This window comes from Topomyia yanbarensis, chromosome 3 (genome assembly GCF_030247195.1).
Source record: "Topomyia yanbarensis strain Yona2022 chromosome 3, ASM3024719v1, whole genome shotgun sequence".
NCBI lineage: Eukaryota > Metazoa > Arthropoda > Insecta > Diptera > Culicidae > Topomyia > Topomyia yanbarensis.
This window is the reverse complement of record NC_080672.1, coordinates 164,259,441-164,284,985: the sequence shown is the minus strand read 5'-3', so window position 1 is coordinate 164,284,985 and position 25,545 is coordinate 164,259,441. Positions and strand designations below refer to the sequence as shown.

The window sequence follows — 25,545 nt, the reverse complement described above, 5'->3', positions numbered from 1 at the left end:
TTAGGTCAGCTGTGGTTCGATGTTGTGTGTCCGTATGCGACTTCATCATTTTTAGCAGCTGATCTTGTAGATAGATCATTTTGCGTGTGTCGACCTCTGTCCTAATAATGTGCTGGCAGTCCGCACACACAGGCACCATAAATGCCCAGATAAAATTTTCCTGATTACGCTGCACACCTACACAGGCAGCATGGTACGATCTGCTGCAAAATTCACACTTCCAGAGGAAGCGGTCGTCGTTTATGTTGCAAGTTTTTACACCGCACTGCATTATTTTACTATTACTTGAAGTTCAATAGCACTGTAACTTACGAGGCACGCGCGCGATGTTTGTTTACGTAGGTAAAAAAATACTAATTAATAAATTACTTGCGGAGCGCTTGAAGAGGCGTCCGCACTCGTTGACTGTTCGAGCGAAAAAAAGATACCACACCAACTTGTTGAACAAAGTTGGCAGACATTGCACTAACCAACGGCTTAAAATGGTAGGGCTTAAAATGATAGGGTGATAATAAATGGTAACATTTCATTTTGAACGTATCAGTGAGGCTTTGGATGTATGGCTTCGCATTAGTCAATGGTGTAAAAATACTAATCTTCATTTAAGGGTTTACATACCTTTTTTCAAGACAAAAAATTCAAGAAAGTTTGAATTTACGTTAAGGCACACAGCAATGATTTTATTACATCAAATTTATCGTATTTCAGTAGTACATTTTTCAGTGAAAGAAACAAGCATTAGTTTATAAAAATATATTGATAATTGGCGGAGTTATGGCCTTTTCCCCAACACCCTTTTTTATTTAAGAGGCTTGCGGTGATCACGATTGAAGACCAATAGACCATTAAAACTCATAAAATTCTATTAGTATAGGAGCAATCCTCGTATCTTAACGACTAGTTGTATAAATAATATTTTTTTCTACATTTGGGAACATTTTCTCTAAAGAATCGATGCTCTAAAAATTGTATTAAAGCATTGTTACCCATAAAAAAAAATTATGAGTAAAAAAGGAATCTTTAAGGTACGAGAAAAATTAATTACAATCAATTGAAAAAAAAATAAGAACATGGAAAATAATTTTTTGGGAAAACGACATTGTTCGAGATAATCGAGTTTAAAATTTCAAGTTACCTCTGCTCTTGTTAGATGCAGCGCACTTCAAAAGCGCTGTAACTTTCGATCTGTTTCTGGGATCTCTATGAAAATTTGAGAAAATATTCTCATTCTTACCCTTTCAGATAAAGTAATAAAAAATTAGATCTTTTGAAAAATAAAAAGGTATATTATGCAACCCCTTAACCAATATGTATATCAGAAAAAAATCTAAAGAAATCAATATGTGAATATTTTCCCCCTCTAGTTTACGGTTGGCTCTAGAGGATGAAAAATAGTTTTTTTGTGGAATTATTTACATCCTTAAGGGGCCATACACTAATTACGTAAGGGCATATGGGGGGAGGGGGAGTTTCAAAATATCTTACAAATTCTTATCTGAGGGGGAGGGAGGGTTTGTTCTTTCTTACATAATATCATAAAAAAGTATGAAAATGAAATCAATAAGAAAAATATTCTTAACACAAGAATTATTTATTATTTGTGCCATGAACATTTTCTATATCAAACAAAATTAGCACATATTGTACATCATGGCCAAGGAAGGGTGGACCTGGAATTGAGGTGTTTTGCAACAGCAGGATATGGTTGTTAAATTAATTATGTAATTTTGTTTATTGTTGCCATCGTGAGGAGCGTCTTAATTGTCGATGGTGTTAGAGTAGTTACATCAATTTCTTGACGCTTGGTGGCACATTGCTCTGTTCAGGAACTGGGGTCACAGTGTGCCTTACAAGTTAAGAAGTGCTGACACTCTTCGTGTTGATGGTCCAATACCCTTCTATTCATACTTTTTGTTCAAACCGCAAGGCATTCGGAAAATATTCTGTCATGCGATTGTGACAGATCTTGTGGGCCGAATATTTCCATAGTGTAAACTGTATTTTACTTCAAGAAAATTTGAAGATGTCGGAGCTATGCGTACGATAATCGTAACAGTTGGAGCTCAGAATAAATTCATGCCAGAACAGGTTATAAATTCTTTTGAGCTCTGCATCACAAGAAAATAGATTCAAAGGAAGTGGAATATAGAGAAGCAGATTGTATGGATCAGATTGGCTTTTCTAAATATCACCCAATAGTTGTTCTACTAAGATGCAAATAAAATTACTACAGATGAATGCAGTTAAATTTTGTCATGAATTTTCTTGAAATAATTCTATAAGTATCGTTTTCGTTATCTTATTTAATGAATTAACAATATGATTTTTTAATTCCAAAAATCATGATAAGATCTTATGTAGGGGGGAGGGGGAGTTCGTCAAAATCTTACGAATTCTTATCTGGGGGGAGGGGGAGGTTGGAATGTTCTAAAAATGCCTTACGTAATTAGTGTACGGTCCCAATGTGTAGAATATTAGTGTAAGAAGATTTTAATATATGAGGTATGCCATATATGTAATTCAAAGCTAATTGAGCGGAACCGTTAACCACCTGGAGACAGAACCCCGAGGCGATATATACGAGGTGAATAAAACTTTTTGCTATTTGGCACGCAATTCATCGAAATGTTTTTCTTAAGGGTTCGATTACACGGTCAAAAACCTGTTTTAATCCACCTAGCGGTGCAATTATGCTTTTCTCAATAATGAACAGGAGAATTTTTGAGTTGTTCATATTCATTAAAAACTTTCAAATGTATATATTACATTTTTATTATATACGCATGACAACTATATACAAGAAATCATTATTCGAGTTCCAAAAATTTGTAAAAGAAAAACCAGCTACGCCAATATTAAATTGAAATATTGAGAAAGGCAAAAAGGTGCCAAATCCCAAAAAGTCGATTTTTATGAAATTTGTTTTTTTCGAGATAACATAAAATCTCGACGTTTCATGCTTTCAAGATGTTTGGCATCAAAAATACCAATACGATTTCTAAAATTTCATGGGGTGCTCCCTTTAAAAAAAAATTTGAGTTCCCGCTTATATGGGAACTTCATATGTGTCCGTACGGTTTAGTCTATATTTCCGGAATCATATAAGCGATCCGTACGAAATTTTATAGACATCTTTGGAATCTTTGTTGGAATTTTTTAAGCAAGTTCCTGGTCTGGTCCATGCCAAATATTGTTGCGTCCCAAAAAAAAACAATTTTGCCAGCAAACAAAGAGACTACTTGTACCGATATTTTTCAGGAAAATAGTGGCAATTAAATAGATAACAACCCTGGCTTATTTGACAAAAATAATTGTGGATTCTAAATAACCCGGAGCTAGTTGGCGGTTGGTGTAAGTTGGCGAAATCCGCTTTTCTACGTTTTTATTAGCTATATAGCGCTGCTTCTCGTTGTGTACTTGTGTACTTTAAGTAATATGAAATACATTATCCAAAATATGTTTTATTGCAAAACATTTTGTGTGGTCGAAGTTGTGGGAGATAATGTGTTTTCGAGCGTTTTATGAAACTAAACATTTGTTCTTTTTGTGTTATTTAAGGTGATGTTTAATCTATGCAACGAATGATTATATTTTTCGATAGTGCGTGAAAAGAGCTATTAGTATAGATATTACACCTTTTCACAAACATAAGGTAATTTTTGAATAGATTTTTATAAAATATGTGGTTGGGGTAAGTTGGCGGTGATGAACACGCGACAAGTTGTCATCAAATATTTTTCAAATTCACTTCAAAGTAAGAAAATCTTTTTCTTGTATATCTCGCCAAATCAGGGGACATTTACTTCGACCAATCGCCTCAAGAATTTCGAAAATTTTCTTCTGAATATACAGTACGCGACGAAGTAAAAATGCCGGGGTATCGAGACTGGAATATAATTGCAAATGTCGTTTAATTTATAGTTTTATTGGAAAGACATTCAGCATGCTCCACAACAACTCCTGCAGTAATTGAAACTCCATTTCATTGCTTATTTTCTAGCGTACACATGTACACCGTCAACTTTCCCCGGGGCCGGGGTAAGTTGGCAGGTTTTCCACGTTTCCTATTTTTGTCTAAACATAAACAATGTAACAAACACTTTCAAAAAATTCAGGGATGTCTATTTTACAAGATTGCCCTAAATAAAATCGGTAAAAATTGAAAACTGAAAACACCGTCAACTCACCCCGTCTCCCCTAACGCTTCATACGTTTCACTTTGAAAGTTAAGTGAGCATTTCAGATATATTTGACATTTTGGAATTAGAGCTTCGGTTAACTGATTGTTAATATATTCTCTACGTTAAACAAGTAGCGGAAAGGCCTTTTTGACAATAAAATTGTTAAATGTATGTAGTAATGTCGCAGATATTCATACATAAGGGGGAGGGCCCAAAGTGGGTTAAAACGAGGTGGATCAGTAGCTTATCGAAAACAAACACATGGATTGGATAACAAATCCTTTAATATAATTTAACTTGCCTCTCCCTTGTCAGTATTGCCTCGTAGCCGATGATGTGATGCTTCTCTCTCAAGGTAGGAGCCTTTAATATTTTGCACCAGTACAAGGTATCCATGCTGGCGTCGATAGAAACATTTTTCACGGTGACATCCCACTGGCGGATGTCGTGTCGTAGCTGAGGATCTGATGGTTTCTTGAACAGTGGTCCAAGAAATTGAATCGATCGTGCACCACGATTTTTACCGTGGTCTTTAAGGTTACCGTGAACCGGGTCACGATCGCCATACGACCAGAGCACTTTCATTGTGTCCGCCTGCAAAGAGAAAAATGAAAGAAATGTCATTATCGCGTAGATTACATAGTAATGGCAGTAACGTGTTTTCTAGAGCAGTATGTGTGTATAAAATTTGCCTTGTCTCGATCATACGAACAGCGTTGGAAGTGAGGCACAGGATCAACAATGCAATTATTGTTCACAAAAGTAATACCGCAGATGTTTTTTCCGTCTCTGGGTCAAATTAACAAAAGGCCCTATAACGATAATCTGCGGTCTTCTAATGTAAGATCAAGAATTTTCACATCTATATCGCGCTTGCATATAGTCAATCGTTGAAAGTGGCCAAATATGGGGTAAGGTATTTTCGCTGAAAAAATATCGTTTTGAAAAAATATTTTTGGAATACAGAGTGTGTTAAACTATTCAGTCAATTTTCATACACAAATGCAACCCTTGAACAACATTTTCCTAAATTTTCATTGCAAAATATTAAGTTACAGTGAATCTGCAGGAGAAACCTTGAAAAAGTGCGGTGGTCACTATAACTCAAAATCTCCTGGACCAATCGAAATTTTGCACAATTCTTCCTCACATAATTTCACGAGTAATATGCTCGTTTTCATAATTATCATCATACCGTGTCATAACAACTATGGTAGACTGTTGTGCATTGCAAATGGACGTCGATAGGATCATTAACTGGAGCGACAGAAACGGAATGAGTGTGAATATTCAAAAATGCAGTACAATCACTTTTACACGAGTACATACTCCAATTAAGTTCGAATACTCAATGTGTTCTGCTCCCGTAGAACGAGTTGTATCCGTCAAGGACCTTGGTGTCATTCTCGACTGTAAGCTACGCTTTACCGCACATTACTCTTCCGTTATAGCTAAAGCCTACGCTGTACTTGGACTCATCAAACGCAACACTCGTGATTTCACTGATGTGTATTGTCTAAAACACTATACATTACACTGGTACGCAGTAATCTAGAATATGGCGTTACTATTTGGGCTCCGTATCACACCATACACATTAATCGTAACGGGTACAGAAGAACTTTATTTGTATTTGTATTTGTATTTGTATTTGTATTTAATATTCCAACGGACATATTTATGTCTTATTGAAAACTTAATTCTAATTCACGTCTTGCAAAAACGTAATGACATACATAATGCAACAATTACTAATAGAAATTACAAGAAACAAAAAACAATCAGCAACATAATTTTTAACAATAACACATTTTCAACTACTTAAACAAAAATGTTAATCAGCAACGACGATCCGGTGAGACAGAGGAGAATCCGTTTGTGCGCTTGGCCTCCACGGCCCATCATTACGAAAATCACGAAATTCTCTGAATCGTACCCCACGTGGCCATGTGCTAGGTGAAAGAGCCTGTTTTCTCATACTTGCGTCCAACTCCACTTTAAATGATACATAGTCTAACGTTGAAATATCCTGCCAACTCGGAACAAGTTTTTTAACTTTTGCTGAATCGTTTACGTTTAAGCAATCGTTTACAAGAGTTAAAACTTCTAGCTCACTGACGTCGCTTTTAATATTGGACAAAAATAGCGTAAAACGATCTTTCGTTGTAGTTGCGGAAGGAATTGTTTCCGAGCGGGTTTGCATTATTGGAGAAGAATGGTGAGGGATTGCGTTGAAAACAGCACTTTTGTTGGATTGCGCAGATAAATACGGTTTCGTGTATTCAACTAAATCAGCCACGGTAGCATTCAATGACTCTACATTCTGCATCAAAGAATGAATTTCACTGTCACGCTGTTTCTCTCGCGTCTCATGAGCAGCTTTCACGGAGCAAACAGAATTGCGGAATCTTACATCCTCCAAAAGAACTCGACAATTGTCACACATCCATATTACTTTTGCGCCGTTGCAAGCCAACAATTCGTCTTCCGTTAGGCCAGTGCAGTGTTTGTGGAAGTATCTAATTCCATCACAAAAGCCTTCACATACCGCTGGGTCAGATGTGCCAATTGCCGTTCCACATTTTCCACACGGTTTATCCTTCAACTGGTTCATGACGACGGTGTATTATTTTTCGATATATCCCAAACAAAAAGGCGAAACAATGGGGAATAGCGCTATCGAGTCTCGGCCGGCGGAGAAAGATAAATTCGATTTTGTTTGATCACGTACAATCTTCGAAGCAGCGAATATATTCAATTTTACTGTTGGCAATTAAACTTCTGCGTTGCTCAGTTTTTGGACGATGCAAGATATTTCACGGCAAGAAAAACAGATTTATCGGAGCACACAGTTTCGAAACACAGCAGTACGAATCAACAACAATGACTAACTTTGGTTTGCACTTCGTCGGTTACCCTGGTAAAACCGTTTCCAGCTTCCTCCATATGAAGATCGCTGTATCCTCATCAATCTACGCTGCGAAACAGACGGATCTTTCTGCAACGACTTTTCATTTTCGACCTTCTGACGGACAACATAGACTCTCCTGCGCTTTAGCAAAACTCGACCTCAACGCTCCGGGAAGATCTTTCCGGAGAATTGATTTTTTCCGACGTTCAACACATCGCACGCAGTACGGCCAGAATAATCCTTTGGATGTTTGCTGTCAACTCTTCAATAGTGTCTATCATTTGTTTGATTTTAATATTAGTAAAGAATCGTTTAGATTAAAAATAGGATTAAGTTAGTGTTTAGTCTAAGTCTGTGCGATGTACAATACGATTATTATTTTCATAATAATAATTTTTCTATTCCACTAAACTAAACAATTCTCTTGCAAATGTAAAAGTAGGATGTTCAGAGTCAGTAGGATAGTAGCGTTAGGTCTGCCTATTGTCAAGGTTTTGCTTTAAATGATTAGTGGGTTTAGATAAACATTTATTGCGTATTTAAATTGCCGACAAACAATTCCAATTGCGATTTTAGGTGCCTATTAGGTATTTTATACAATGCTGATCAAGCGACAGTGCACTGCAGTGTGGTGAAATCATGAAACTCTTTCTACAGTCTTGAAAGTACATCTAGAAATAACTTTTGTTTCCGACTCAAAACCTGAAGACTACGTACAAATTTCATGGAATACTTTAAATAAAGTCACGAAACTCTAAGTTTTTGCATTAACCAGTTTTATGAATGATTTATATATTTTGCTAGGGTACCATGAAGCCGACAGGGTCAGATAACGTGAATGATTAGGGTTATCCAGTCAGTCAATTTTACGCTTCAAATAATTCTGGGTTCTTTGAAATATTATTGTGGGTCCTAACCATGAAAAGAATGTATAACAGGGGATAATTCCCGCGATTTCGAATACTCGCTTTACTACAAACATTTTCATTAAATTCCGTCCGAGAATTTAATAGTTTCAATAACAATAATCCCATTAGAGAGTGGCGGGCATAGTGTAATCGGTATCTGAGTTGGCAGCTCACCTGGGTTCGATTCCTAACTCCTTATATAGGGTTAGAGATTTTTCTAAAGAAAATAATAAATTCCGAAAGAGATGCGATTGGCCCTAAGGTTAAAACCTCTATAATCAAAACAAAAAATAAAATTACCCGATTAGAGTCATCATCCATTACCAAACTGTTGCGAAAAATGTAGACTCCATATCACTCGGAAAGTGTCCTCTGGTTCATTGGAAACTTTTCCGTCCGCTTTTCAACAGGCAAGTTAGATGTAATATTACTGCCTGCACGAAGTGCTTTTGATTTAGTTTTTATCCCACGAGCGTGTTAAGGCATTGAATTATCCGACCGGACCATCAAATGAACAGATCTAGTATAATCATCCAGAGCGGGTAGCTCTGGTGCCATCGCTAGATTGCCATTCTACGAAATGTTTGGGTGACGAGTCAACAGCAGTGTGTCAAATACGGGACGGTGCAAACATGGTTTGGCGAAAAAAACTTCTTCGTGTTACATTGGGTGGTAAATCTGGATTTTTGGATCTAAAAATGTACATGGCTGAGTGCATTACAGTCTGTTCCACAATAAAGTTGACGGGATAATAAATAGTGTAACATGGAATATTTCTTCTTTCCTGCGGCGAGATTATATTAAGGGTAGGCTACGGCACCAATACGACACACTTAAAAAATGATAATAACATTGGACATAAAAATATAATAACAGAATATATTTTGACACATGAAATAATTTTTTTTATTTCTTTAATTGTAAAACTCGCCTGAACAAACTGAGAAATTGCGAACGACGGTTATGTTTACATGTTCTTGAATATAAATTTAAGTGAATTGTTACGCTATGTGCATCTTCCAAAATGTACATAGTTCTAGGAGTAAAGTTATTTACAGTGTAACAGTGAATAATCCAAAATGTTCGTAGCGGAATGGGTAGAGCATATTAGGCGTTTGAAAAACGTTGATGATCTTCCAAGCCATTCTAGACTCATATGGGGATTTTACTTTTACTTTTTAGAACTTATATAGGGTTACTGCACACTAATTTATCTTAGCTCCTCTATTCATCCCACCCATTTGAACACATCATTTAGAGCAATATCTGCTACCTCTATTCAACGCATTAGCTCAAAAGGTAGGACGAATAAGGGTACGCCCTCTGAATTGCCGCTTGGTATCGTTCACCAAAATATCACTATATCACTAATGATCAATCGAAGTAGCTTTGACCACATTGGCCACCAATGACGATTCTTGATTCCTCGGAGAATTTTCCAAACTCCTAAGTCCTAGTGTCCCACCTATTACTCAACGAATTCTTTACCGATTTTTTACAAACTTGATTTCAAAAAAATATATGGCACTCCCATTAACTGCTATTGAACTTTATTCAGATTTGACTTTTGGTTCCGGAGTTATAGGTTGCTTACTATTTGCCATGTAAACCGTTATAATTAGAATTTCCCATATAAACCGTTACAATCGTAATACCTCTACTGAAATAGACATCCAGTTACTGCGCTTCGCAAATCTAGATCACTAATGGCCAATTAAAGATTCGTTGAAGTTATTGCCACTATCGACAATTCCGGAAGTTATATCGGTTATTCGGTGTTGACTGAGCCATATCAAACTAAGTATCAAATGGAAGATATAACGGTTGGTTGCACCCCTCATTACACTTTCTTTCCCCCATCACTTTTAAAGTTTCATTGATCACATTGACCACCATAAGATGTCCCGGCAGTCCCGGAAAAATGATCATCTTTTAAAAAATAACAAACTAACATCAGTTTCTCGAAACTAGTTGGGCCGATTTCCACAAAATCAGTCTCAATTAAAAGGGATATTAAAGACTGCAATAAAATTTCGTACGTATCGAACATGTCAAATTCCCATATAAACCGGAACAAAAAATTTGCCTATAGGAAAATTCAGTTGATCCCTACAATGATAATTGCAATGATTGAATAACTAACATATTTTATTAACAAAGCATTAGTAATTATGCGATAGTTCGTCTATTTTATAAGCCATATTTGTCACTTTGCCATTGATTTGGTTTTGCTTTAGCGATTTCTCGTACTGATGTCCCCTGGCTGGTTTGAGTGTTTCTCTGAACCCTGTCACTGTCTTATGTAGTCTGTGTTATCAAAAACATCGCGAAACATAATGTTTAAATGTTCTCAATCGATCAAGTTTTTAAGTTTTTAGAGTTCTAAAATATCTTATCATACTGCTAGGTGGATTCAAATCGTTTTGTCCATCAACAAAATTGGCACTATAAATCTCATTTTAAAGGATCTCGCTTCATTGCGTTAAGAAATACCCGAATATGCCTTTTTCGTACTGTACAGTGGTGTAATCCCTTCATTGATTGTGCTTTCATATTTTGAATATATTTTCATTAACAAACTAATGGTGGGTACAAATCTCGTAAAATACTGGCAGAAACTCTGCCAGAAGCAATTTCGCTTTGTTCATCTTTTGCTAACTTTCTAATTGCCACGGTAACTGGATAACTATGTTTGGTGATACAAGACGAAAATGTTTTGAAACGATTCGAACCTTGCCGGCGATTCGTTTCTGCTGCGTACACGCATACGAACATTCCCCTTTCGCAGCTCACGTCGAATGAGCACTCTTTGGATCCAGGTGTTCTCTTTTATCCACTTTTTGGTGCAGATGGAAGACCTTTCCTTCCTTTCGTGCGATAAATGCAAATTTTTTCATCATTCTTTTTGGTGTAGCTTTCGCTTAGTGGCAGAGTTTCCAAATTCACTGATTTTCTTGAAGGATTTACAAAAACCTCCGAGTTTGTAGAATAATTTGAAAACATATTTGAATATATAATGATTCATTGGTAAAGGTACAGAATTAACAAGCGCAAACTTAACCTTAGAACGTTACACTTACTTTTTACACCTTGGAACGTTGCACTCTTTTTTCAACTGCTATGTAAGTGAAATTTAATATAAACAAGTGCAATTATTTGGAAGAGTGAAAGATGAAAAATCGAGTTTTGGAAAATAGCACGAAATGGGGTGTAAAATGAAATGAAAAAAATATTTCTGACCATTGGTAACACGCAACGTTACCATTACAGCAGTTACTGTGTGCAAATTGTAACTACAAAAAATAAAAAAGGGGTGATTTAATTTCAACTATTCATCTTTGTTATAAATTCTTCTTAATTCTTTAGATTCAATATACATTGGTGGTGGTGGTTTTACCTATTTTACGGAATTCGGTATTTGGCTTTGAGAAAAGCTGTGACACACATATTTATAGGTTCTATTATTAATGTTGATTTGTATTAAAAGTATTTTTTAAACTATTTAAACAAGTTTTACATAGCAAACAACATATCGGCAGCAAGCGTTGAACGTTCCGGTTTATGAAACAAGAGTAGCAATACGTTTAGTAGAAGGAAAGCTATTAAGGTTCAAAGTGTAGGGGAGACTGAGGAGACTTGATCCCCTTTTTTATTTTTCAGTCCAACTCCGTGGAATGATAAAAAACTATGTATTTTTTTGAAGTTTTATATTGTTTCTAGGGATGACTAATAATCATAAAAAAATTACATGGAAATATTATACTGGACATGAGCTATGAGCATTTCTGGAAAACAACAAAATAATAGAAAATTCTTAGATTAGTGGAGACTCGATCCCTAATTTGGGGACACTTGATTCCTTTATGAAAACGTGTTTAAAAGAGCATGTAGGGTAATAAGCCCATTTTTGCCCTGTTTCTACTATCATCATACCCATCTGAAGCTTTTAGTTAGAGCAGCGTCTGCCATCTTTGCTCAACGCATTGACTCAAATGGTATTGCGATAATGGGGGTACTCGATTAGAGATTTTCCTGCGCTCAAACAGCGGATTTTAACCATTCTCAAGACAATTTTGTTATTATATTGGCTCTTAATAAGAGGCGAATGACCTTAACGTTAAAACCTCAATAATCGAAATAAAAAAATGGACCTTCATAACAAATCAAAGAAGCTGAAATAATAAAATTATTGTAGTAATAATGTGGTACCCTTCCTAATAGGGTAAAAACGGGTACATTACCCCATTCAATTTTATAAATGGATTGTAGTATTGATTAAATTGTTATGATTAGATATTGTTATTTTTGTTACTACATATTACGCATCTCTCACCTGATTTTTTTACGAATTCCCCAAATCTCCGTGCAATTATTTGAAAGCTGTTTTTATTATGGTTGAGGAACATCAAATGTGGGATGAATGGTTGCTACGTATACTGTAGTAAACAATTACAGTTATGTTTCTTTACGATGAAGCGTTCATTTTTGACATTTTTTTATGACAACAATGACTTCAATTGTTCTGGTGTGAATTTGGTTATTTTCAGTGGTGTGTATGAAGTATGGCGAAGGGGATCAAATCTCCACGAATTTGAAGGGATCAAGTGAACCCATAGCATCTATTTCAGTAAACTTTAGTAAAAATATAGTTGAACAAAAGAGTCAGCTCAATCATAACGTATTCATATAATTGACATTCTCCTGTAATTCTGTATGCAAAAGTAAAGTATGTAATGGGTGATTTTATCAATTTCATAAAAGTTTGAAAACTTGAAAAATAAATCTTCTTCAGTTCTTCTGAGACTTTTTTTTAAATCGGTAAAAATTCGGTTACACAAAAGTCCAATTTCTTTATTCTGTGTGAATGAAATTTATGTTTAGATAAAACTACGCAACTTTATAGTATATTCGATTAATGTATTCTGATCCGCCTTTGAGTTACAATGATGGGATCAAGTCTCCCCGGGGATCAAGTCTCCTCAGTCTCCCCTACGTAAGGCTTCCGTTTGGAAAATATTACAATGACACCCAGTATAGTAAAGAAAGACGTAAGTCCTACGTCAAAATTGACTGAAGTCTTGCTAATGTGCTGTCTAATTTTTTGTGGAAGAGACTGTACATAAAGTGTCCTCGCGTTATTCAACATCGGTGTGTTATGATATGAAGGAACTACTCTGCTATTGAATCGGAGGCGTTTTTTACACATAGTGGGAAAACTCCATCGGATAAACTTTTCTCGTACTCTGTGTTGAATGCAAACATTTTTAAAGCGTTGTAGACAGAATGCGAATTGACCGAATGGTTCATCCGCAAATAAAACTTCCGAACACGTAAATTTGCTTGATTTGTATCGAATTCTAAGAAAATCGAATAAAAAAAACGCTTTTATTCCATTCAACACCGTAATGAGACATTTCTTATAACTCTTATAACTTTCTCTTGGGATATTATATCGATTGAATATTCAGAACATTTAGATGTTTCGCACTAATACGGAAGAAAATGGCCTTCAAAATATTTAAAACAGACAATAAATTTATTTCTAATGCTTTGCGACTAAAATTTCAAAGTTTTTTCTATGAATGCATTATGTATGGATAAACTAAATTTCCCCAAGGGGACTATACACCTAAGTTGGGCCAAAAAATCGATAAAAAATTATTGCATATATTTGAAAACCATATCTTCAATTGCTTGTACTCTAACTTCCATGGCAATCTGAAAACAAAAACTGAAATTGCAACTCTTGATAACATGTCATCGCTCAAGTGCATGCATCCATACTTCAATCTTTTAGCGCGATTAATTCGACTCAACATTTCTTGAAAAGCGTCCGTTGCACTAATCGATTTGAAACTTCTCAGAATTATCTATACTCACAATAGTTAGTGATTAAACAAAGGAATTAAAAATTTAAAAGCTCTCAAAATCTTTTTCTCTAGGGAAAATAGTCTTTTTAGTAGGGAAAATAGTCACCATTCTTCAAACAAGTTTTTCGCGAAACCCCCTTGTAAAATCAGTGGAGAATGTTAAAAACTAACGTTTGTCTCCATTTCACCAATTTCAGTTGAGCGATTCGTGAGATATCATCTTCACCGCAAGCGACGAAAAAACGGTCATAACTTTGTTTCTACTTTCTTCGAGTAATTTATGTCTCCTCTTATTTTCCCTAATATGTTTCAGATCGATCAGGTTGTTATAAGTTTGAAAATTAACTGTCAGATTGTTATGGCATATGCAAATGTGTGTCCTGATAAGTTATCAAGGTACATCCAGACAGCTTTGAATAGCTTGGTTGTTGTTTCTAGCGGTGGTAGATAGAAGAATGAAATACAAAAAATCGATTTAATCCACCTAGCAGTGACAGCAGACATTTATTACACATACAACTGTTGGATCATTCATTAGATTACAGAACGCATGTGAAGTAATTACCCAACTAGAGGTGTGGTGAACACATCTTTTAGTCCTGCATGAATAAATCCTCGAAAACTGAATAAATTATAGAACTTATTATCAATAAAACGAATGGAATTAGAAAAAGATTAAAGTAAAAGATGAAAAAGGTTTATCAAATTTGTAATATGAGTAGAATGATTCATCTGATCAAATTATTAAAATAAATTAAATTAATTTAGCTCATTAAATGAAAAATTAGAAAAGTTTAAAAAAGGTTACAAATTTAATAGAATTGATTAAATTGAATCAAATTAGCAAATTAGATGAAATAAAAAAAATGAAATGACTGAACAGTATTAATAATACTAATAATGTATGAACGGAAAAAAATAAAATGAATAAACTGAATAAAATGAATAAAATAAATGAAATCAATCAAATGACTAAAATGAATAAAGTGATCACAATGCACTAAACAATCAATTTAATTAATTGAATCAAATTAATTAAATGTAATAAATTCATCAAGCGAATTTAAAGAATGAAATGAATTACGAATTATGTTATGCCTGTATGCTTCTTGAAGATATTCAGGGGGGTCGGAGGGTTAATTCTCACATCTGGGTATCAGATACAATGGACAATGATGACGGGGATAAGAAATATATAAATAGTGGATATTCAAAGTCGTAATTTCCAATTTTTTACAGAACAGAAAAACGGTCAAATTTTTCATTTTTAGACCAGAGGGTCGAGAGCGCCTGGTAGTTCAAATTCGTATCCTAACCATTAGCGTCACGAAGTGAAATTCATTGAGAATTGTCAAAAAATGAATTGTCCGAAATGAATTACATTTGTTTATTATTGTTATTGATTGTGATTGTGAATAAACATATATTTATTATTATAGGACCTAAAACATTGTTTCGTAAACCAAAATGTTTGTGAATTAATGGTACAATATAATCAAACGCCCGATTTGGTGCTTTCAGCATTCAATTACTTTTTATACGTCAACAACCAGAAACATATATACATCGATAGAAATTCGGACAAACAGGTTGCACGCTGTTTTAAAACGTCGTTCTCGTGCTCAAAATTAATAGCGTCTAAATATATTTTTAAAGTCGACAGTTAGGAAGTAACTATGTTCAGCAAAAATTTGTGTTTCGATACCGCAAACAACTTTGTGGAAGATTTCAAGAAGATAGGAGAATGTCTAAAAAAGTTATCATGAAAAAACCAATTTTAAGGGGTCTTCCATATAATATGTTCCATAACCTGTAAACTATTAAAGCTAGATATATAGTGTCTTCAGCAATTTTTTTTGTAGTAACATTTACTACAACTTTGCCGAAGACACAAAATCTCCAACTTAGTTCGGAAAATAAATTTCGTATATCACTTATAGGTCAATTAATTACTGAGCGGTATACTCCTGTAGATGCGCAATCATAAGAACAACAACTTCTCCGAACAAACTATACTTCTAAAGTTAACGGTTTAGACGCTATTAATTTTGAGCACGAAAACGACGTTTTAAAACACTGTGGGTTGGCGCTGAATCAAAAAGGTTTAGGTTAGGTAGTACACTACTTTTCAATATTCAGGAGGCCTATGAAGAATTCTGACACAGACATACATTTTGTGGATCCTACCACTCGAAAATCCAAAAGTGGCATAGTTAGCTTGTAGTGAATCTTACACCTTAGGGATCATCCATAAATAACGTAGCATTATATGGGGGAGGGGGGAGTTTTGTGTTTTGTGATGATGTGATGATGTGTGACGGGGGTAGGGGGTCATGTCAAGCTACTTAGTTTTTTAAGGGGGAATAGAATTTTTAAAAAAAAATTGCGGCGACGAGGGGGGGCAGAGTTACCATCAAGCTACGTAATTATCAGGGGGGTATTTAGAGGTGACGAAATGCTACGAGGGGGAGGGGGGTGTTAAAAATCACTCAAAAAATGATACGTCATTTATGGATCATCCCTTATTCCCTTTTAAATCTCCAACTGATCAATCGTCGCCCTTCACTTAAGTAGGTGAAGCATCAACACTTTCCGTTTATCCTATCCTTTATCTTTCCCCATGATCGATGGAGATTGAGGCGGCCAACAATGGTGGCTATCATGTCGAGGTTTTTATATAGGTCGGATTGATATCAACTACTACTTACCATTTCTTTAGCAACTCTTATAAGATAATCAGCAGTTAAACATGATAAAGTCAGTGTTCCATCCCGGTCGGAATAGTTAAAATAACAGAAAATTGTAACAAGTATCGCGTTTTCAATTCCTCCAATGTGAACATAATAACAACGTAACGCAATGTCATTTTTCCCAAAAACGATTTTCAGGTGACTGCTAAAGGGTTCACAATGAACACACAAAACAATAGCAACAGACATCATTTAAGGCACTTACCCCGATAATCACATCATGTGGATCGCACGTTTCCAGTGCCCGGCGAAATGTAACGATGGTGTGTGTTAGATTTTGAAATCCGCCTTCCACCTGGTAATTCTGCGTATCATCCTGCACCGGCGCTCGCTGACTGTCCTTACCCCCGTGACAATCCTGAAATGAGAGGAAAACATCGTTAGGCGTGGGATATGATTATCGGGCAGGCCGGTTTAGATGAAATTTCGTTAGTTTCCGGTGCAAAATATATTTGAAGAAATTGTTTGTAATCCAAATGAAAGAATCTCCTGTGTTTGTCTGTGCATGAAAAAAAGGTTATTAAGACAACTAGGGGAACATGGGGAAGCTTTATTAGGTTTTCAGCTAAACCTGCATAAATCTCTAAAAACGTTTTCAATTCCTCCAATGTCATTGATATATAAGGGGCAATGCACCAATTACGTAAGGCTTTTTTAGAACTTTTCAACCTCCCCCTCCCCCCCCTGATAAGAGTTCGTAAGATTTTGGAGAACTCCCCCTCCCCCCTACGTAAGATCTTATCATAATTTTCGTAATTAAAAATGGATATTGTTAATTCATTAAATAGAAAGATAGCAAAAACGATACTTAAAGAATTGTTACAAGAAAATTATTGACAAAATTCAACTGTAATCATCAGCAGTAATTTTATTAGCATTTGCCCAGTAGAAGTTTCAGAATAACTGCTGGGAGATATTCAGAAACTCCGATTTGGTCCTTATAGTCTGCTTCGCTATATTAGTTCCTTGTGATGTAAAACCTCTTCTGGTGGGAATTAATTCTGCGTTCCAACTGTGACGCTTATCGTGCGCGTAGCTCTGAAGAAAATTCTTAGATGGCTATCTACGAATTTTCTTGAAGTCAAATACAGTTCACACTCTGCAAATATTCGGTCTACAAGATCTTTGACAATCACATGACAGAACATTTTCCAGCTACCTTGCGGAAGCGAAAATTTGAAAAAAGGATGTTAGCCTAATAACACGGTATCAACACTTCCTAACTTGTAAGGCATATGGTGACTCCAGTTCCTGAACAGAACAATGTACCATCAAGAGTAAAGAAATTGTTGTAACTGCTCCAACACCATCGACAATTAAGTCGCTCCTCACGCTGCCAGCAATCAATAATATTCCATAACTAATTTAGGAATCATATCGTGCCGGAAAATACTTTAATTCGAGGTCCGCCCTTCCTTGACCATGATGTACAATATATGCTCGTTTTGTGTAATATACAGGTTCATGGCAGAAATAAGAAATAGTACCCTTTTCTTATGAAAATAATATTTTCCTTATTGATTTCATTTTTCATACTTGTTTTATGATATTACGTAAGAAAGAACAAACCCTCCCTCCCCCTTAGATAAGAATTCGTAAGATATTTTGAAACTCCCCTCCCCCCATATTCCCTTACGTAATTAGTGTATGGCTCCTAATGTGCAAAGGTATTGGTGTTCATGATTTTTTGCAGAATTTTTAGTTTACTTTTTCAAAAGGTATAAAAGTTTTTCTGTGATCGTTTTTCTTTGGTCAAGTCTCCCCACTGCGGGAAGACTTGGCCAAGGCCTGGAGAGACTTGACCAAGAGAATTTTAAAAAATCAGATAAAAAATAATGACATAAAATATACTGTAATCCATTTTTTCCATATTGTTGAGATCCTTAGGTAGAGGCAAAAAATATAAAAGGGTTACATTTCATAAATTTCGACTGTTTTTAATGCCTTTCCTTTAAAGCTTTACTTATATTTCTTACATTGCATATTCACACGTCACGATATCATCAGCTATATTACTGCTAACTTTGTTTACTAATACTAAATGATGTTTGAGGTGAGATTTTTGTGTGACATGTTTAACATTAACAGTAGGTACCACAGCATAGTAAATATCAGAAATTTTGTATCTTTCTTCAGCTTATTGTCACTTGGTATCACGATTTATGTAAAATCATTTCACTAGTTCATGTAAAATAAAATAATGTATGAGTACATTAAAGTAATTATTAGTCAAGTAGATGTCCATACAAAGTTTAATAAAAAAACCTATTTTAATCCACCTAGCGGTGCAATTGTGCCTTTCTCAATCATGAATCACGAGAATGTGTGCGTTGTTTATATTCATTAAAAGCTTTTAAATGCATATATTACATTTTATTATTGTACATCACATGACAACTATATACAGGAAAATAAATCATCATTCGAGTTCTAAAATTTTGAAAAAGAAAAAACAGCCACGGTAATATTGAACTGAAAAAAGGTGCGAAATCGGCAGTCCCAAAAAGTCGATTTCTATAAAAAAAAAATTTTCGAGATAACATAAAATCTCGACGTTTCATGCATTTTAAAGATGTTTGGCATTAAAAATACGAATTCGATTTCTGAAATTTCATGGGGTCCCCCCTTTGAAAAAAAAATTTGAGTTCCGGCTTATATGGGAATTTCATGTGTGACCGGACCGTTCAGTCTATATTTCCGCAACCATACAAGCGGTCCGTGCGAAATGTTACAGACATCTGTGGGGATAATATAGCTATCATTTGGGACTAAGTTTGTGAAAATCGGCCCAACCATTTCCGAGAAACTGATATGAGTTTGCTAGTTATGAAAGATGGCCGCTTTTCCCGGGCACTTCCGGAACCGTCTATGGTGGTCAATGTAGCCAACGAAAGTTTGTTTGGCCGTCGGTGACCTAGAACTGCAAAGTTAAGTTATTTGAGAGACATTTTAGCGAAATTTTTACCTTTTTTGCTTCCATCGGGGTATCGGTTTGAATCACAATTTGCTATGTGATCGCACGCCACAACCCGTAACTCCGGAACCGGAAGTCGGTTGGGGATAAAATTTAATAGCCATTTACGGGGACGCAATACCTTTCATTTGAGGTCAAGTTTAGTCGAATCGGTCTAGCCATCTCCGAGAAACCGATGTGACTGTTACTCTGAATTTGGATACTTCCGCCGGGGCTTCCGGGACCGATGATGGTGGCCAATGTGACCAAAGAGACTTTGAATGGCTGTTAATGACCTAGTACTACAAATCGAAGCAGTTGTGGTCACATTTTGGAAAAATTTTCACCATTATACATTCATTGCAGAATTTCTTAAAATCGACGTTTTCTGCGTGATCGTACTCATCACCCTGTAATTCCGGAACCGGAAGTCGGATCCATTAGAAATTCAATAGCAGCCTATGGGAACGTTGAACTTTTCATTTGGGACTAAGTTTGTAAAAATTGGTTCATCCATCTCTGAGAAAAGTGAGTGAGATTGTGTTCGCGTACACACACACACAGACGCACATACACACACACACACACACACACACACACATGCATACACACACAGACATTTGCCGAACTCGACGAACTGAATCGAATGGTATATGTCACTCGGCCCTCCGGGCCTCCGTTAAAAAGTCGGTTTTCAGAGCAATTGCAATACCTTTCTATTGAGAAAGGCAAAAAGGTGCAAAATCGGCAGTCCCAAAAAGTCGATTTTTATAAAAAAAATTTTTTTCGAGATAACATAAAATCTCGACGTTTCATGCATTTTAAAGATGTTTGGCATCAAAAATACGAATTCGATTTTTGAAATTTCATGGGGTCCCTCCTTTGAAAAAAAAATTAGAGTTCCGGCTTATATGGGAATTTCATGTGTGACCGGACCGTTCAGTCTATATTTCCGGAACCATACAAGCGGTCCGTGCGAAATTTTACAGACATCTCTGGGGATAATAGAGCTATCATTTGGGACTAAGTTTGTGAAAATCGGCCCAACCATTTCCGAGAAACTGATATGAGTTTGCTAGTTATGAAAGATGGCCGCTTTTCCCGGGCACTTCCGGAACCGTCTATGGTGGTCAATGTAGTCAACGAAAGTTTGTTTGGCCGTCGGTGACCTAGAACTGCAAAGTTAAGTTATTTGAGAGACATTTTAGCGAAATTTTTACCTTTTTTGCTTCCATCGGGGTATCGGTTTGAATCACAATTTGCTATGTGATCGCACGCCACAACCCGTAACTCCGGAACCGGAAGTCGGTTGGGGATAAAATTTAATAGCCATTTACGGGGACGCAACATCTTTCATTTGAGACTAAGTTTGGTTGATTCGGTCTAGCCACCTCCGAGAAACCGATGTGACTGTTAGTCTGAATTTGGATACTTCCGCCGGGGCTTCCGGAACCGATGATGGTGGCCAATGTGACCAAAGAGACTTTGAATGGCTGTTAATGACCTAGTACTACAAATCGAAGCAGTTGTGGTCACATTTTGGAAAAATTTTCACCATTATACATTCATTGCAGAATTTCTTGAAATCGACATTTTCTGCGTGATCGTACTCATCACCCTGTAATTCCGGAACCGGAAGTCGGATCCATTAGAAATTCAATAGCAGCCTATGGGAACGTTGCACCTTTCATTTGGGACTAAGTTTGTAAAAATCGGTTCATCCATCTCTGAGAAAAGTGAGTGAGATTGTGTTCGCGTACACACACACAGACGCACATACACACACACATACATACACACACACATACATACACACACAGACATTTGCCGAACTAGACGAACTGAATCGAATGGTAAATGTCACTCGGCCCTCCGGGCCTCCGTTAAAAAGTCGGTTTTCAGAGCAATTGCAATACCTATTGAGAAAGGCAAAAAGGTGCGAAATCGGCAAAGTCCCAAAAAGTCGATTTTTATAAAAAAAAAATTTTTCGAGATAACATAAAATCTCGACGTTTCATGCATTTTAAAGATGTTTGGCATCAAAAATACGAATTCGATTTCTGAAATTTCATGGGGTCCCCCCTTTGAAAAAAAAAATATGAGTTCAGGCTTATATGGGAATTTCATGTGTGCCCGTTCAGTCTATATTTCCGGAACCATACAAGCGATCCGTGCGAAATTTTATAGACATCTGTGGGGATAATATAGCTATCATTTGGGACTAAGTTTGTGAAAATCGGCCCAACCATTTCCGGGAAACTGATATGAGTTTGCTAGTTATGAAAGATGGCCGCTTTTCCCGGGCACTTCCGGAACCGTCTATGGTGGTCAATGTAGTCAACGAAAGTTTGTTTGGCCGTCGGTGACCTAGAACTGCAAAGTTAAGTTATTTGAGAGACATTTTAGCGAAATTTTTACCTTTTTTGCTTCCATCGGGGTATCGGTTTGAATCACAATTTGCTATGTGATCGCACGCCACAACCCGTAACTCCGGAACCGATGATGGTGGCCAATGTGACCAAAGAGACTTTGAATGGCTGTTAATGACCTAGTACTACAAATCGAAGCAGTTGTGGTCACATTTTGGAAAAATTTTCACCATTATACATTCATTGCAGAATTTCTTAAAATCGACATTTTCTGCGTGATCGTACTCATCACCCTGTAATTCCGGAACCGGAAGTCGGATCCATTAGAAATTCAATAGCAGCCTATGGGAACGTTGCACCTTTCATTTGGGACTAAGTTTGTAAAAATCGGTTCATCCATCTCTGAGAAAAGTGAGTGAGATTGTGTTCGCGTACACACACACAGACGCACATACACACACACATACATACACACACAGACATTTGCCGAACTAGACGAACTGAATCGAATGGTAAATGTCACTCGGCCCTCCGGGCCTCCGTTAAAAAGTCGGTTTTCAGAGCAATTGCAATACCTTTCTATTGAGAAAGGCAAAAAGGTGCGAAATCGGCAAAGTCCCAAAAAGTCGATTTTTATAAAAAAAAAAATTTTCGAGATAACATAAAATCTCGACGTTTCATGCATTTTAAAGATGTTTGGCATCAAAAATACGAATTCGATTTCTGAAATTTCATGGGGTCCCCCCTTTGAAAAAAATTTTGAGTTCCGGCTTATATGGGAATTTCATGTGTGACTGGACCGTTCAGTCTATATTTCCGGAACCATACAAGCGGTCCGTGCGAAATGTTACAGACATCTGTGGGGATAATATAGCTATCATTTGGGACTAAATTTGTGAAAATCGGCCCAACCATTTCCGAGAAACTGATATGAGTTTGCTAGTTATGAAAGATGGCCGCTTTTCCCGGGCACTTCCGGAACCGTCTATGGTGGTCAATGTAGTCAACGAAAGTTTGTTTGGCCGTCGGTGACCTAGAACTGCAAAGTTAAGTTATTTGAGAGACATTTTAGCGAAATTTTTACCTTTTTTGCTTCCATCGGGGTATCGGTTTGAATCACAATTTGCTATGTGATCGCACGCCACAACCCGTAACTCCGGAACCGGAAGTCGGTTGGGGATAAAATTTAATAGCCATTTACGGGGACGCAATACCTTTCATTTGAGGTCAAGTTTAGTCGAATCGGTCTAGCCATCTCCGAGAAACCGATGTGACTGTTACTCTGAATTTGGATACTTCCGCCGGGGCTTCCGGAACCGATGATGGTGGCCAATGTGACCAAAGAGACTTTGAATGGCTGTTAATGACCTAGTACTACAAATCGAAGCAGTTGTGGTCACATTTTGGAAAAATTTTCACCATTATACATTCATTGCAGAATTTCTTAAAATCGACGTTTTCTGCGTGATCGTACTCATCACCCTGTAATTCCGGAACCGGAAGTCGGATCCATTAGAAATTCAATAGCAGCCTATGGGAACGTTGCACCTTTCATTTGGGACTAAGTTTGTAAAAATCGGTTCATCCATCTCTGAGAAAAGTGAGTGAGATTGTGTTCGCGTACACACACACAGACGCACATACACACACACATACATACACACACAGACATTTGCCGAACTCGACGAACTGAATCGAATGGTATATGTCACTCGGCCCTCCGGGCCTCCGTTAAAAAGTCGGTTTTCAGAGCAATTGCAATACCTTTCTATTGAGAAAGGCAAAAAGGTGCAAAATCGGCAAAGTCCCAAAAAGTCGATTTCCAAAAAAAAAAATTTCGTGATAACATAAAATCTCGACGTTTCATGCATTTTAAAGATGTTTGGCATCAAAAATACGAATTCGATTTCTGAAATTTCATGGGGTTCCCCCTTTTGAAAAAATTTTGAGTTCCGGCTTATATGGGAATTTCATGTGTGACCGGACCGTTCAGTCTATATTTCCGGAACCATACAAGCGGTCCGTGCGAAATGTTACAGACATCTGTGGAGATAATATAGCTATCATTTGGGACTAAGTTTGTGAAAATCGGCCCAACCATTTCCGAGAAACTGATATGAGTTTGCTAGTTATGAAAGATGGCCGCTTTTCCCGGGCACTTCCGGAACCGTCTATGGTGGTCAATGTAGTCCACGAAAGTTTGTTTGGCCGTCGGTGACCTAGAACTGCAAAGTTAAGTTATTTGAGAGACATTTTAGCGAAATTTTAACCTTTTTTGCTTCCATCGGGGTATCGGTTTGAATCACAATTTGCTATGTGATCGCACGCCACAACCCGTAACTCCGGAACCGGAAGTCGGTTGGGGATAAAATTTAATAGCCATTTACGGGGACGCAATACCTTTCATTTGAGGTCAAGTTTAGTCGAATCGGTCTAGCCATCTCCGAGAAACCGATGTGACTGTTACTCTGAATTTGGATACTTCCGCCGGGGCTTCCGGAACCGATGATGGTGGCCAATGTGACCAAAGAGACTTTGAATGGCTGTTAATGACCTAGTACTACAAATCGAAGCAGTTGTGGTCACATTTTGGAAAAATTTCACCATTATACATTCATTGCAGAATTTCTTAAAATCGACGTTTTCTGCGTGATCGTACTCATCACCCTGTAATTCCGGAACCGGAAGTCGGATCCATTAGAAATTCAATAGCAGCCTATGGGAACGTTGCACCTTTCATTTGGGACTAAGTTTGTAAAAATCGGTTCATCCATCTCTGAGAAAAGTGAGTGAGATTGTGTTCGCGTACACACACAGACGCACATACACACACACATACATACACACACAGACATTTGCCGAACTCGACGAACTGAATCGAATGGTATATGTCACTCGGCTCTCCGGGCCTCCGTTAAAAAGTCGGTTTTCAGAGCAATTGCAATACCTTTCTATTGAGAAAGGCAAAAAGGTGCAAAATCGGCAAAGTCCCAAAAAGTCGATTTCCAAAAAAAAAAATTTCGTGATAACATAAAATCTCGACGTTTCATGCATTTTAAAGATGTTTGGCATCAAAAATACGAATTCGATTTCTGAAATTTCATGGGGTTCCCCCTTTTGAAAAAATTTTGAGTTCCGGCTTATATGGGAATTTCATGTGTGACCGGACCGTTCAGTCTATATTTCCGGAACCATACAAGCGGTCCGTGCGAAATGTTACAGACATCTGTGGAGATAATATAGCTATCATTTGGGACTAAGTTTGTGAAAATCGGCCCAACCATTTCCGAGAAACTGATATGAGTTTGCTAGTTATGAAAGATGGCCGCTTTTCCCGGGCACTTCCGGAACCGTCTATGGTGGTCAATGTAGTCAACGAAAGTTTGTTTGGCCGTCGGTGACCTAGAACTGCAAAGTTAAGTTATTTGAGAGACATTTTAGCGAAATTTTAACCTTTTTTGCTTCCATCGGGGTATCGGTTTGAATCACAATTTGCTATGTGATCGCACGCCACAACCCGTAACTCCGGAACCGGAAGTCGGTTGGGGATAAAATTTAATAGCCATTTACGGGGACGCAATACCTTTCATTTGAGGTCAAGTT

The 25,545-nt window shown here is 36.9% G+C and overlaps 1 protein-coding gene across 1 annotated transcript in view; it reads right to left on the bottom strand.

Annotated features, from left to right (window-relative positions):
- The window catches only part of LOC131693014 (MOXD1 homolog 1), a 102,492-nt gene that overhangs the window by 6,580 nt on the left and 70,367 nt on the right, over positions 1-25,545 (bottom strand). Inside the window, exons 2-3 of the mRNA XM_058980461.1 lie at positions 16,826-16,978; positions 4,483-4,775 (exon numbers count right to left, since the gene is read on the bottom strand). Of these exons, the coding sequence (XP_058836444.1) occupies positions 4,483-4,775; positions 16,826-16,978 (446 nt within the window). The remainder of the gene's footprint in view (positions 1-4,482; positions 4,776-16,825; positions 16,979-25,545) is intronic.